The sequence below is a fragment of the Thyridium curvatum genome (genome assembly GCF_004353045.1).
Source record: "Thyridium curvatum strain D216 chromosome Unknown NODE_55_length_292940_cov_83.935894, whole genome shotgun sequence".
Taxonomy (NCBI): Eukaryota; Fungi; Ascomycota; class Sordariomycetes; order Thyridiales; family Thyridiaceae; genus Thyridium; species Thyridium curvatum.
In genome coordinates, this window is record NW_022156810.1 from 188,320 (window position 1) to 199,619 (window position 11,300).

An 11,300-nucleotide genomic window follows, 5' to 3' on the forward strand; every position below is an offset into this window, starting at 1 on the left:
GTTTGTCATTTTTCTTATATCTCGCTTTCTTTTCTTTCGATTCGGATTATACCACTGCACGATTCTATTCGCTTTTTTTTATTTTTAGACAGATCTTGATGTCTTTTTTTTTCCCGTGGGAAGAGGGTGAGCGAACACATAGACGATGTACATGATTGGATACAAGGCCGGCCTGGGGAGAGTTTTGGAGTGCACTGGCATTGGGTTTTGACGTATATATTTCCCACTATATACTACATGTGAGGTCCCGGTCGATGAATCTGATGCCGTGATTCACACCGTCGTTATGTACCCTCGGTGAGGGGAATGGTATACACCATATAATTCCCCTCATCGAGGGTACTAGCAACGGTGTGATTCTTACGGCATCAGATTGACCAGCCGGGACCTCCCACAAGTCACTCAAATCGCTTCAGTCAGTCAACCTCGATTTCTTGATGACCGCGGGCACGATGGACGGGCTCAAGAGCCCTTGGTGTACATGAGCATGAAGGACGGACTCGAAGATACCTAGGTTGCTGTCGGGAGGACAGGCTTCTTCGTGTTTATGGATATCCGTATATGAATGGCACTGAGGGTTCCTTAAGAGGACACTGTCGTATTCAAATGAACCGTGGCGTTTGTGTTTCCTTGCCCGGATTAGTTTCTTGTGCCGTTGACATGTTTTTCACACCCGTGTGCCAGCCACACCCTCTCTGATGGTGTACCGAAAAAGAATGTAATGGTATTTCGCTCATCAGCCAGGTGATGCGTTGATCAAATATGTATATATATAAAAATAGACGTAACAAGCCACAACGAGCGCCATGCTTTCGCGCCCTCCTCGGAAACTGCCTGGGGCTAGCCCGTCCTCCCTCCCCGAGCCTCGCGGGTATTAACCAACCTCTCCTGGTCTCCATGCCTTGCCTGCCAGCATAGCATCTAGATTGCCTTTGCCTTTCCCCCCCTCATCGCTCAAAAGTACTCTTGACAACTTCCTGGTTGATCTCTCTTTTCCTCATGGCATGCGCTCTCTCATTCATGCCGGGCCCGAGCCGGGACGGAGCGGTCTGTACGGATGATTGCAAAGCGTTAGTCCAAGTTGCCCACCCCAGCTCTGCCATAGAGTCTTTTTTGCCTTGAGAGATAGATGAGGGGGATTCCACAAAAACGTACGCGCAGCCCTGGGGCGTGGTGACGCCGAAGAAGCAGTCGTTGGACGCCTTCTGGACGACCTGGTCGGCGAAGACGGGCGTGATGACGACGCCGGCGCGGGCGATCGATGCGCAGCACAGGGCCGCGAGGGCGGTGAAGGCGGCCGATGTCCTCATCTTTTTGTGATTTGATTATGTTCCTTTTTTTTTTGTTTCTCCGTCCGGGAAGCAAGGGGGGAGAAAGACGCTGGATGGTCTTTTGGCTGGGAGAATGGAGCGGTTGACTGGGGACGTCGTCGTGGCAAAGACAATGGGAACAGACCAGCTGAAGAAACGAAAGGGGGGAGTGACGATGGGATCGCAAAGTCGCACACACAACACACAGACACACTTTTCGCGAATATTGAATGGATCAGAGGAATAGGAGGAGAGGGAAGAGGAGCGGAAGACAAAAGGGAGAAAAAGGCGCCCAGAGAGGGAGGAGGGCCACTGGGTGGTTCCGCTCTGCGACGAGACTTGTCGGAGCGGCGGCCAGGGGGGTTGAGCAACATGGGCCGTTTCAGGATTGAAACCAAACGGTCCATCGACTGGCTGGCGGGCAGGCGCTGCGTGTCACTGGAGCACGGCGCCGGGAGATGGCGATAATTCAAGAGCTGAATACTCGACCTTGGAAAAAAGTAAGACATAATTGCACTGAGCAATTGCAATGATCTTCTTGATAAGAGATGGTGAGAATCCCGTCTTCGTCGAGGGTTGGGCGTTGTTGGAGGTCAGAGGTGAAGTTGGGGGGTCGTTGCGGCTTAGGTCCAACGTACCAGTAGTGGATCGGCATCTGCCCCTGGATAACTACAGTACGTAGGCGTCCACGTGTGACAGCCTCGACTCGATTGGACCACTAGATCTTCATTCGCATGTGATATCAGCCCTGTTTGTTTGCGTAATTATATGTCCAACGAAGAGTAGCTGTGAGCAATATGATTGTTGCACTCGACTAGTTTGATATCGGACCCTCCGCTCCAACTACATTCAAGAAAGAGGTCGGGAGATCAGCAAGGTTCACGGTCCAGAGCCTGGTCAAGTTGAGAGCAATGCAGCGATATGTACCTTGCTGTCGACTCACATGCTCTCTATCGAGAACTAACTTTCCATGCACTGTTGAAAGCGTCTAGTTAAGGGATTCAGTAAGGGGAGATGTCCGGCCCCAAAACATATGTGGATATCTGCTCGCCGACCTGCTTGTGAAGCACGGTAACCCAATCGCTCATATGTCTTTTGGGGATTGCTTTTGCGATGTTCGTGAATTAGGACATTTATCTGGATATTGTACAGATTCCCGGGGAAATGTATTTTGGCCGAACACGCTGCAATGTCAGACCACGCATTCCCTCCAGTGCCGCCAGCTCAGAAAGTGCCCCGTGGGTATAACTCCTAGCCAACACTCCTGATATTCTTCACAGCCCCTCCCCAACGGCCGACACGGCTTGTGCATCTACGCAGGAGGGACCGGTGGGGGAGCCTCGGTGCTCGAGCCGGGCTGTAGGCCAGGCTGGGGAGGGAGGAAGAGGGGCATGTAGGTGACGAGGAGAGACATGACTATATTTACTGTCAACTTCGAACGTTCCCTTTCGTAGGCAAACAAGAAAAGGGTAGGCAGCGACTTACCAGCCATGCCGACGGAGAAGTAGCCAGGAGTCGCCTGGTTCTTCCTCGACTCCTCGCTCTCGCCGAGCCAGCTCTGTACGCTGTAGACGACCGCAGCCCTGTTGCAAACGTCAGTCCACCATTCTCAAGAAGGCGAATGTTCCCGCGCCTGCTGCCAAGAGTGTAGCATTGCGACAGAAAGCTGCTGGCGCATCAAGAGGGATGCTGGCGAGGGTTGTCGCAGCTTGCAACTGCAAGCTTGCGGGACGCGATGCCGCCTTGGAGATTCCGAACGTACCAGCCAACGTAGCGGTTGCGCATGAACATCGCAGCCATGGGAAGAGTCGAGGACAGGGTCGATGAGATGTCAGAGCTTTCGCCCTTGCCCGAGGGCTCCTGGTACGGAATGACTGTTTGGAGAAAGGACGGGGGATTAGTTTGCTGGGGGGGCGCACAAGCGGTCGTGAGGGGACAATCGCATCAGCTTACCCAGGTCCGGCCGGCGCATATCCTTCTTGGACGACATCTTGGTCCTTCGCTGGTGTGTGGAAGCTCACGGAGCGATGGCGATTGGGATGTTGCGACGGAGTGCTGCTGCTTTCTATAACTGCAGTCGCTGAGAGCTTCTTCTCCTGTACGCTTTTGGCACTGCCCGCAATACCACCTTAGTAACTAAACTCCAGGTGGTAATTACCCCAGCCTTGGACTAGCTCGGAATTACCTAAGCTCGCCCAATGCTTTTAGCGGGTGGCCGACAAGTGTTGGCAGCCCCAGGCATTTTAGTCTTGCGGGGAGAGCGTTCCAAAAGTCCCTGCGCAGATTCATCCGTGCCATTGGGATGGATCTGGGATCTCGCCATCTCATTACGTTTCGTTACTGTGTACATCCTGGTATCAAACTCGATTGTGTCTCGCAGTGGCAGGCTCGCAGGCTCGAGCTTTCATCATGCGGAAACCGGCCCTGTCAGACTGCAATCCAACTCCCGTGGTCACTTACTCATCTCCCATCAGCGTACAGAGACAATGCCGGTAGTTCGTATCAATCAATGTGATGCTCACAAGTGTGACCGAGAGTCTCTCGGGACATTTAATCTATCGCCTGTCACGGATAGGAGGCCGCGGTGGATACCCGGGCGATGTGCATCAATGTTGGGGGAACCACGCATCAGAAGGGGGGGGGGGGGGGGGGGGGGGGGGGGCCTATGAGCTACCTAGGTAGAGCGCGGAGGATCTCTCGCCCAAGCTTCTCTGTTCCCCGGCCTTATATCTTGGTTCGTACTTGTAGATGCTGTATGCTGTGAGAGAGACAGGCGTTGGGCCGCCGTACAGTCTACAAAGTTTCCTAGAAGCAGATCGACGGAAAGGAGACTCCTGTGTTTCTGTCGATTGCCGGGGCTGCGAGGTCATGACGGACAGTTTATCTCGCCCCTCCGTCGCACTCCTGAGGGATATGCATGATTTGTCTGCAATTGTCTCAATCGCCACTCAACACTGCAGATGCTTCTAGTACACGAGCCGGCTGAGAGCCCATTGGGCAGGCGCGGGGGTGTGATCGCGCATCCGAGATGGCTTCTGGCTGGCTGAATCGGCCTTGGGGCAACCAACGCCAACGCCCAGCTCGGGCTCTGACCATACGTACATGCAGCTGGGACATTCCAGCACAGGCCCGCATACGACATCAGGCTATCTGGCTTGCTGGCGCACTAGATCTGAAGCAGAGGATAGTTACCTGGTTAGACATTTCTTGTCATCCCTGGCGTCGTCCCTACACGAGTAAAATAGCGAAAACCTTGGAGCAACGTGGCTGATGGAGCCGGTAGAAGAAAGGAGACAAGACGCGAAGCACAGTTATGCAATCTTGCATTCTGCTGCGTGTAAGACCTCATCGTCTGCATTATTTCTTCTTTTTTCTTTTTCTCCACAGAAGGACACGAGTTAGTCCCTTGGTAATTAGTGCCGTCGGCACGCTGCTTCCTGCCGGATGGGGTATTACTGCGGGTTGTTCGGGGATTCTAGGCCTGTGCTGATAGGCAATCGGCAACCCGAGTCAATCTGTAATCAAATCATATTGTTGGCAGCACGCGGCGTCGGGGCAAGTATGGAACCATCGTGGGTACGGAGTAATCGTGGACAAGCCGGCCAAGGATGACTTGGGAGACAAGCGTCTCTTTAGTGGGTGATTTGTCAGTGGCGCTACTAACGAGTTTCTCGGGGGGAGGAAGGTCTGGGGAGAGTCGAGGAGAAGAAGACTATTGCTCCTTGCTACGGTAGAATGTCGATGTCGACTCCCAAGAACCAAATGCAAGATCTGAAGTCGTATGTGGATTCTCTCGGTGTCTTGTTTTCAGGAACAAGACAATTCGGCCGGGGTAAGGACGGGAACTTGCCGTGGAGTGCAGTAAACGATGAGAAATAAAGGCGAGGCAGCATTGAACCAGCACGCAAACGAGTGGAGTGGCGTGGCGTTAGCGGTTGGGATTCTCGTTCTTGCTGACCAGGCATACAAGTAGTCCTGGAGGATGCGAGATAGCAGGCGCGGCAGGCAAAGAACGGTAATCCCGAGTAACTACAAGTACTTGAAAAAACGAGCAGTGGTGATGACAGGGGGGGCAGGGGTCTCCCATCTTGGTCCGGTCGGTTGCGAGCTCCATCGTACCCGTTCCGCCCGAACAACCTTGGAACCCTGAGCGAGCCTGTACAAGTAGGTAGATCCCCAGTTGGCATACGGAGTACTGAGACTACCTGTCTCTGTAGCAGTAGGAACGAGAGTTATGAATTATGAAACTGAACTGGACATTTGAATGCGTGCGTTTGTCTGCTTGTTGGCGATCCGCAATAGATGCAGGTGCTGCCCCCCCTCCCCCAAATTGTGTCTCTGCCTCGATACAGTCTGACCCAGGCCTGCTGTACACCTTGACTTGTCAGTGTCTTATGTTCATTTTCCCGTGGCCGGTTGCCGTTCTCAGGCGCTTCTGAGAGGAGAGGAGAAGAGAGCCAGGAGCTGCTGTCACAGTCCCCAGTTCCGTAGTGCTCCGTACAAACGTCTACAGGATGGAGATCCCGAAACCCGGCTCCCAACAGCGCAACAGGTCTGGTGCTAGCCTCCCTCCCTCCTACATGTACCTAAGCACACGCTAGTGCGAGTGCTACCTGTACCGCCAAAAAGCAAATGCAGGTTGCGCACACGGCGGCCACCGCATCCGCTATCTGCATCCGCCCTCCGCCCACTTTACTTGCTCCGTAGCACTTTAGCGACCACTTTTTCCCACCCACTCGCGCACCCACCCACATGTGCCACCCTCCCACGGCCCTGTGCGCAACGCTTCGGGGTCAGCCAACCACTGCCATCCTAATCTGGGACAAGACGACATTCAACTACACACCATCCCAAAACCCATCCCATCTAGATCTCCCCCAGGCCCGGCAAACACCTCGCTCTTGTTTCCCCTCTACCCCATCTCCCCTTGACGATAGCTTCTTTTTTTTTTTGTTTCCTCGCTGCGGTGTTTGCTGGCCTGACCAATCCGCCCCAGTCGACCTTGGTGCCGAGGGACCCATTTATTCTTACCGCCTCAGCCTCACCTAATTCAACCGAGTCCCTGTTTCGACCCAGACTGTGCGTCGCGGCCCTCGTCGATCGAGCCGCCACCTCGACCTCGTCAGCCCCGTCTCAAACTACAAGCCTCCCGATCGCAGACATGCTGCTCACGATCTGCCGCCAGCGATGAGCTCGAGACCCTCTTTGGGCGGCGTCCAACAGCGACAGCCCCAGAGGTCGCTGAGCGGCTCCGGCATCTCCCAGAGGCCGCCGCACCAGCGCACTCTTTCCCAACAATACCTACCGCCGTCGCCTATACGCAAGGAGGCCTTCTCAGACTTCAATAGCCCCGACTCCGGCGATGTCGCGCAGAGTAGGATGGGCAGCCTCCGTCGCGGAGGGTCTCGCCTCAAGCTCGAGCTCTCCCACGAGGTTTCGGACCACACTGTCCTTACCGAATCGCCCAGCGCGCTCGAATCGTCGCGAGTCTTTACCCCTTCACGCATCATGCCCGCTTCGGAACCCTCCGAGCTCGGCGACATGAGCCCGCAACCCTCGACACACGGCGATGTTGATCCAGGCCGTCTGCCCATGCCGAAGCGTCGGTCGCGCTTTGCGCGGCCATCCGATAAGCCCGCCGCACCAAAGACGACACCGGCCGCGCCAGCAAAGAAAGATATGCGCCCCAAAATCTGGACCGTGGAGGTGCCGCCTGCCGCGCCTCGTTACTCGAAGCCCAGGAAAGGAGACCTCAGGTCCAAGGCTGGAGCGGCGAACTCGGGGAGTAGTTCCGACACCTCTCTGACCGGGCATGCCGACTTCTTCCCCTGGTCAGGCGGCCACCCGGAGGATCAATGGTCAGAAAGTCATATCCGAACGGGCTATTTCGACAAGCCCCCCAGCTCCGGGACGACCGAGACTTCATCCGCCAAGGCAGCTCTCTTCCCCATGCTCAAGCACAAGACCGGGCTGCATATGCTCTCGTCCATATTCACAGGTGTGCTCGGGCAGAGGAGACACAGCGGCCAGATCAATCCGACCTCGACGTTCAAACCGCCACCACGAGTGACCGTCACCGATTCCAAGCGTGAAGGATGGCTGAAGGACCTGGCCACGCCCACCATTCCCATACGCCGCCTTAGCCGCACCATCCCGCACGGTATCCGTGGAAAGGTCCTCCTGGATCAATGCCTGAACAAAGAGATACCCACAGATCGCGCAGTCTGGCTGGCCAAGAACGTCGGTGCGAACGAGCTGAGGGCCTTTAGGCGCAAGGGCGTCAACGGCGCTTTTGCGATGGGTGGCGAGACGAAATGGCTCAAGGACTGGACTGGCAGTGTGGAGCAGTTTCTTGAGACTAGGATATCAGCCTTTGCAGAGGACGATTGGAAGGCCAAGGTCAACTATGCGTAAGTGAACCAGAGTGACTCTGCGCACCTCATTTATCCACTAACATCTCGCGCAGTATCCGCCTTGCGACCAACCTTTATGCCGAACACCTCTTAGACCGAGATCACTACATTGACTGGCTCGTCTCCAGTCTGGAGAACAGTACCCAGGCGAAGCTTCCTATGTGGATTCTTCTTGTTCAAATATACCTCAATGACATCTTGTCTCTTCGAAGACATGGTCGCAGGCTGGTCGCCGCCCTGCTGTCGCATCACGCAACAGTACGTCCCTGCTCTCCTGCCGATCCCCCGAGCGCCACCAGCTAACATGCATCAACAGCTCCAGAACAATCCCGACAAAGATATTCTCCAACCACTTGCCTCAAATCTGTCATTACTCGTCAACAAGATCTTGAAGACGAGCCCGCATAATTTCGTATGCCCGTCGATCTGGCCCAAATACCGGGATAGTGTCGAGTCGTCCCTTTTACCCGACGATGCCCACGTCCACGTGGCTTTCAAGCACGTCAACAACAGGAACGAGCAGGTAGCTGTGGACAGCGTCAGAACAAACCCGGCAGCGCGGAACGTCCTGGTGAGGCTGTTGGACTCCACCTTGCAGTCCCCTATCTCGAACGAGCTCGCGGCGCAGTGCTGGTCGGTTAGCAAGGACAAGGGAGCGCTTGTCAGGACTGTCTTGGACTGGTGCACGTCTCTCTACAGATCGGGGATGGCCAAGGTGTATGTGGCTGCGCGGCTTCTCACAACTTGGAACAGCCACGGTGTCGATATCACCACCGCCATCCTCGACTTTATGGGCTCGGAGAAGCCGCTGGAACCCCAGCGCAAGAAGACCGTCTACCATCTTGTCTCGGAGCTGGTCCGATCTGGCAACTTCTCGATCTCACGCTATGTCGAATGGCTCATTGCTCGAGGTGGCTTGCATAGCGCGGAGGATGTGGACCCTGAAGCTTGCGTCGACACGCGACTGCTGATCGAACTTCCAGTCCACTCGATGAGCGAGTCGTTGAGGACACTGCGAGCTAGTATGCTTCGCAGGGCATCTTATGTGGTTGACGATGAGTCCCAAGATTTTGCTTTGGCCATTGACGCGATCCAAACTGCGATAGGTTTCCCCCTTGGGCACGATATTCCTATGGACGGACGGAAGCCGATGTCGATACCCAAGCTGTCTAGGCGCATCGGCAAGAGCAGTCGCGCGCTGAAGACTGAGATCGCATCGTGGCTAAGAGATGCCTTCAACCGATTGGATGTCGGCCCTAAAGGGGAGAAGGAAGGGCTCGGTATTTCACTATCCCTGTTCGCGGCTGTGCGGTCAATGCTGGAGGCGGCCGAAGACTACTCGATGCTGGCCCAGGTGCTGGAGGTTGCCTCTGGGATGTCGGATGTCGATCTCTTGGCTTCTTGCGCCGACACTGTCAGCCTCCATCTCGAAGTGTTTGCGGCCCTGGGCAAGGCTCAAGACTTGTTTGATTCTCTACTAGTGCGGTTGAAGAGCCTTGTGGATGTGCAGGGCCTAGCAGCGCGCCCTCTGCTGGCCGCTCTCGCCAGTCTAGCCCCGCGCCTGCCCGGCCGAGAGGAGCTGGGCACGCAGCTCAACAACGACCTCGTGCGCAGCGACCGAAGCACGATGGTCGATGCATGCTCACCAGTCTCTGATAATATGGCACTGAGGTTGCAGGACGCTGAGAGCGAGCTCCATGAAGAGATCGATAAGCTCTTGAATAGCGGTACGAGCATGGACCGAAACACCATGGAGAGGCTCTTTGGTACCGTCATTGAGCGGCTGCAGGGATGCTGGGCCAAGGTCGACGACGAGCGACAGCGGGCGTATGCCCTCCTTTTGACTCGGTTGCGGCTGTTTGATATGCAGCATTTTGACAATCTCATGTCCAAGTGGCTATGCATGGTGCGAACATCAGTGGAAAGACCACCGCTTCTGCACATCTTCCCGCTCCTCGTCACTACGGGCTGCCTCGGACTGCCTCTAATTCTGGCCAGTGCATCCGACCGCAGCCCAGCCATCAGCGCCGTCAGCAGGGGACCCTCAGGCACTGTGGGCCCGTCCATCGTGCAGAGTACCTGGAAGACGCGATACGTTCAAGGGGTTCTTCAGCTCCTAGGCCAGCCACTTCCACACCACCCAATGCTCAGCGACGAGGAGTGCTACCGCTACTCCGTCATACAAAGCCAGGCAGGCAAGACATATCTCAAGGAGCTGCTCATTCTGTTCCGAACCGCCCTGGCCGAGTATTCTCTCTGCAAACAGCACGGCGGCACAGATCTCCCTCTCGACGAGCCACAGACCCTCAACAGGTTATTGGAGCACCTCAAGGCTTTGGCCGTGATGGATTCGACGTCTGTCTCTCGAGCCCTCACCGCGAGGAGCACGGACCCGGCAGTTGCTGCGTACCTAGAGGAACTTACGACGAAGCTACTCATCCCCAATTGCTCGGAAGGGGAGCACATCTCGTTCGAAAAGGTTCTCGAGCTCACCAACGAGTTCACATTGCCGTTCTGCCAGCTTAAGCTTGTCGCGAGCCTGGGGTCTGGTGATGCCAACAATGCAGACGGGTCTGAGAGCGGCCAATCTCACCTGGAGATGTTTGCGAACGCCATGGACAACGCCATCGAAGCCAAGAACATTACATGGACCGGCATGCTATCCTGCCTGAGTCCTGAGATCACCCAGCACCTGAAGAATCGAGCTCAGGCCCGATTCTTCGACGTCATCCCCTCCATGAAGAGCTCCCCCCCGCAGGAGAGGACTCTGGAGCGGAGTGTGCAGATGGCCGAAAACCTCCTTGCCGTCATCGATGCCATTGTACGAGAGGGGTCTATGGGGCGACCGCCGCAGCTCATCGCAGCGATGGCAGACAAGCTGGCTGACATGTGGGAGATCTTGTCCACGGGCGACGTCGCCTCCAAGAAGGCTGTCGTCAAGCACTGGCTTCCGCTGCTCCTGACTTTTACGACCCTTCACACGGCGACTTTTGACACATCCAAGGCAAGCAACGAGGTCCGCGGCAGGATGCTCCTCATCTTCTCCGGCATCCTCCAGGAACTCGATGTGCTGCCCCCAGACGCCGAGCTGGACCACTCACTCAAGGAGCGCGTGTTTGACCTCGGGCTCGTGCTCGTGGACAACCTGGCCGAGGACACCCGCCTGCAGTGCGTGCGTGTCCTGCGCGATTCGACGAGCGACCAGAGGACCCAGTACATATTCTCGTTTGCGTCGCCGCCGTGGGACCATCTCATGCTCTCTCACCGCGACAGGCCCGGATCTGTGGCTTCAACAGCTGCTGCCGCTGCTGCTGCCGCTGCTGCTGCCGCCGCCGCCGCCGCGGCAGCGAACAATAACAATAGTAATAGTGGTAGCCAGAGCCAGACACCCTCGCAGCCCACGCCAGCGCCGCCCCCGCGATACATGGGCATGGGCGTCTGGAGCCAGCAGCAGCCGGAGAGGCTGTCCAAATTTGTGTATAGACAGTGGGACGTCATCAGCGACCCGAACCCGAACATTGGGGAGAACGACTCGAGCTTGAACCTGAGTCTTTTCGAGGCGATTAAGCTTCAGTGA

At 56.0% G+C, this 11,300-nt stretch overlaps 3 protein-coding genes across 3 annotated transcripts; 1 reads left to right on the forward strand and 2 right to left on the reverse strand.

Moving 5' to 3' along the window:
* Nucleotides 1-947: 947 nt before the first annotated feature.
* On the reverse strand, nucleotides 948-1,310 carry E0L32_008408 (uncharacterized protein; the record flags this gene model as incomplete). Its single annotated transcript, XM_031143259.1, has 1 exon — nucleotides 948-1,310. One exon carries the CDS (start codon nucleotides 1,308-1,310, stop codon nucleotides 948-950), a length of 363 nt encoding a protein of 120 aa, XP_030992385.1.
* A 1,312-nt stretch (nucleotides 1,311-2,622) lies between these two features.
* Nucleotides 2,623-3,300, reverse strand: E0L32_008409 (uncharacterized protein; the record flags this gene model as incomplete). The annotated part of the gene is made up of 4 exons (XM_031143260.1): nucleotides 2,623-2,726; nucleotides 2,796-2,893; nucleotides 3,073-3,184; nucleotides 3,264-3,300. 4 exons carry the CDS (start codon nucleotides 3,298-3,300, stop codon nucleotides 2,623-2,625), a joined length of 351 nt encoding a protein of 116 aa, XP_030992386.1.
* A 3,197-nt stretch (nucleotides 3,301-6,497) lies between these two features.
* Nucleotides 6,498-11,300, forward strand: E0L32_008410 (uncharacterized protein; the record flags this gene model as incomplete). Its single annotated transcript, XM_031143262.1, has 3 exons — nucleotides 6,498-7,720; nucleotides 7,777-7,981; nucleotides 8,040-11,300. The coding sequence occupies 3 exons, from the start codon at nucleotides 6,498-6,500 to the stop codon at nucleotides 11,298-11,300; spliced, it is 4,689 nt and encodes a 1,562-aa protein (XP_030992387.1).